The sequence below is a fragment of the Callorhinus ursinus genome, unplaced genomic scaffold (genome assembly GCF_003265705.2).
Source record: "Callorhinus ursinus isolate GAN/ISIS: 27379988/994484 unplaced genomic scaffold, GSC_fseal_2.0 scaffold55, whole genome shotgun sequence".
In the NCBI taxonomy this organism is placed as follows: Eukaryota; Metazoa; Chordata; class Mammalia; order Carnivora; family Otariidae; genus Callorhinus; species Callorhinus ursinus.
In genome coordinates, this window is record NW_027397117.1 from 89,775 (window position 1) to 92,128 (window position 2,354).

A 2,354-nucleotide genomic window follows, 5' to 3' on the forward strand; every position below is an offset into this window, starting at 1 on the left:
GAGGTCAAGGAAGAACTGAGGGGGGAAGATGTTTCTGCAGGAAGGTGGGGGGCTGGAATACCCTCAGGCAGATGGGATGGAGAGACTCAGAAAAGAGAAGCTTGATATTTAGTTTTAAATTACCTGCCAAATCATACTGTGATGTAATCATACTCCCTTCCTGTTACCCCTGAATCAGCAGCAAAACTCTCCTGTCTTTTCTGGGTGGAAACGAGGGGTATGAGTGTAAAAAGTAGGAATTTGGCCCTTCATGTGAGTTGCTGCTGGGCTGGAGACAAGGGGACAGCTGCTGTGCACCAAGTGGAAAACAAGAATTGAGCAGAAGTTGGAGCTGGCAGTGGCCCCAGGTCCATAAGCCTCCGAGCTGCCAGTAATCGGCCTACAGGATGTGGCTGGGTGTGTGACTAAACCAAATCTGAATGTTAGAGGACAGTGGGTTATAGATGCATGGAGGGTCAGTCTGAATATGACAAACACCGCGGGGCTGGGGACATCCAGAGGTTACAGGACTTTGAAGCTGGGGGGAGCAGAGACCGTGGAACCACAGAAGAGAGGTAAGTAGAGTCACCGTGACAGGAAGATTGTATTCAGCAACAGGAATGCCAACAGCAGCAGTATTTATTGCACAGGACAGGGGAGAAGCAATAGTTTTACGGAGGCTTCTGCCGGCCAACTCTGGAACCAAGCCCGTGAAAATGGTGCCGCTGACACCCAGGAGATTCTGGAAGGAAGGCGCGAGCGGGAGTTCTCCCGGGAAATGCCTCAGGCAGCGTGGCCCACCATGGCCCTGGGAGATGCTTCAACAGCCTCTAATCTGTCATGGAAGTACATCCCCACTCACTGGATGTGCGGAAGAAGATCCAATCGTAGGGTTCCGTTCAGAGTTGAGGCAGGTGGCTTCATAACTCTGCAAAGTAGAGAACCAAGCGGGAGCTGAGACTTTTTCTAAGTAGGAAGAGGCCTAAGTGGAAAGGCAGGAGGTACTGACTGAGCACCCTGGTCCTGGTTCATTGGAAGGAATCGTCAAAGTCACGGGGATGGGGGTTGGGGGATGGGCTGGGAACAGGGATCAGAAGACATCTGCCTAGAACCCGGTTTTCTGTTTTGTAACACGCGGGAGGGACCTGCCGTGGGAGATCATGAGGACAGAGACATCAGAAGCACGAAGAAGGAGGGACATCAGTGCCTTCTCACCTGCTTCTCGGAACTGCTCTTTGGCTTCCACCACTGGGAAGCTGTCAGTCGGTTCCTTGTGTTTTTTGGTGCTCTCTGCAGCTGGGGAGTAGTTAGAAGGAGGAGATTTGTGCTTCCAGGTCCTCCACCATCTCACCAGGCCCAGGAGTACAAGCTCCAAAAGAGTAAACAAGAGACAGAGCCCACTGACCCCAAACATGGTCTTTAGGAAGATGGTCTTCTCAAAAGGGCGGGACAGATAACAGGTTATACTGCCGAGGCAAGGCTCCCGACGACATGCAAAGGAGCTGGGCATCTTGAAGCCATACAGATGGTACTGCACCCCCAAGGCTGCCCCCTCGAGGACCAGCCGCACCCCCAGCTGTGCCACATAGGCCCAGAGCAGCCTGGGGCTTCCCGGCCCTGAAGCATCGTCTCTGCTCTTCTCCCCTTGGCGGAGCAGAGTCTCCTCCTTCACCTTTCCTGATTCTTCCCAATGCCAGATCAGATGGTACAGAGTAAAACCCATGTAGAGGGCACTGGGCACAGCCACCAAGATGACCTGGAAGGCCCAGAAGCGCAGTGGGGAGAAGGGATGGAAGGTATCGTAGCAGGCGGCCTTGCAGCCTGCCTGCTGCGTGTGACACACGAATTCACTCTGCTCATCGCCATAGATCCCGGTCCCGCTGGCAGCCAGCAGCACGAGGCGGAATCCCAGGAGCACCGGCAGCAGGAGGTGCCCCACGATGGTGGAATGCCTGCTCTCTTCGGCCAACAGCTGCCTCACGAACCTGCCGCACATCCTGCTAGGGAGCAGAGGACAGGAATGAGCGTGGGTGTGTTGCTCCCTGTCCTTCGGGAGGAGGGCAAGGCCACCTCATCACTGTGAATCCAAGGATAGATAAAGCAAGCCTTCTTGCTCCTCTCCTGGTTGATTTATTACCAAGACTGATGGTTCCTAATTCTAGGTAACAGAGTCATCTCTGTAAATTAGTGAGTGGATGTGGGGATGGCTCTCTCTTCTGCCCCGTTCTGTACCGTGTGGTAGAAGACCAGGCTCTGTCTGTGTCTCTCTCTTTCCCTCCCTCCCTCTGTCCCTTTCCCAAAGGCTAGTCAGAGTCCATAGCCCTCTGAAAACGGTTTCTTTCCCAGTTAATGGCCGCCACGCCTGGGGCTAGCCC

At 54.2% G+C, this 2,354-nt stretch overlaps 1 protein-coding gene across 1 annotated transcript; it reads right to left on the reverse strand.

Moving 5' to 3' along the window:
- Positions 1-555: 555 nt before the first annotated feature.
- GJC3 (gap junction protein gamma 3) lies at positions 556-2,088 on the reverse strand. The gene is made up of 2 exons (XM_073884308.1): positions 1,195-2,088; positions 556-907 (listed from the first exon to the last, which is right to left on the reverse strand). The coding sequence occupies exons 1-2, from the start codon at positions 1,973-1,975 to the stop codon at positions 900-902; spliced, it is 789 nt and encodes a 262-aa protein (XP_073740409.1). The 5' UTR covers positions 1,976-2,088; the 3' UTR covers positions 556-899.
- Between the last annotated feature and the right edge of the window lie 266 nt (positions 2,089-2,354).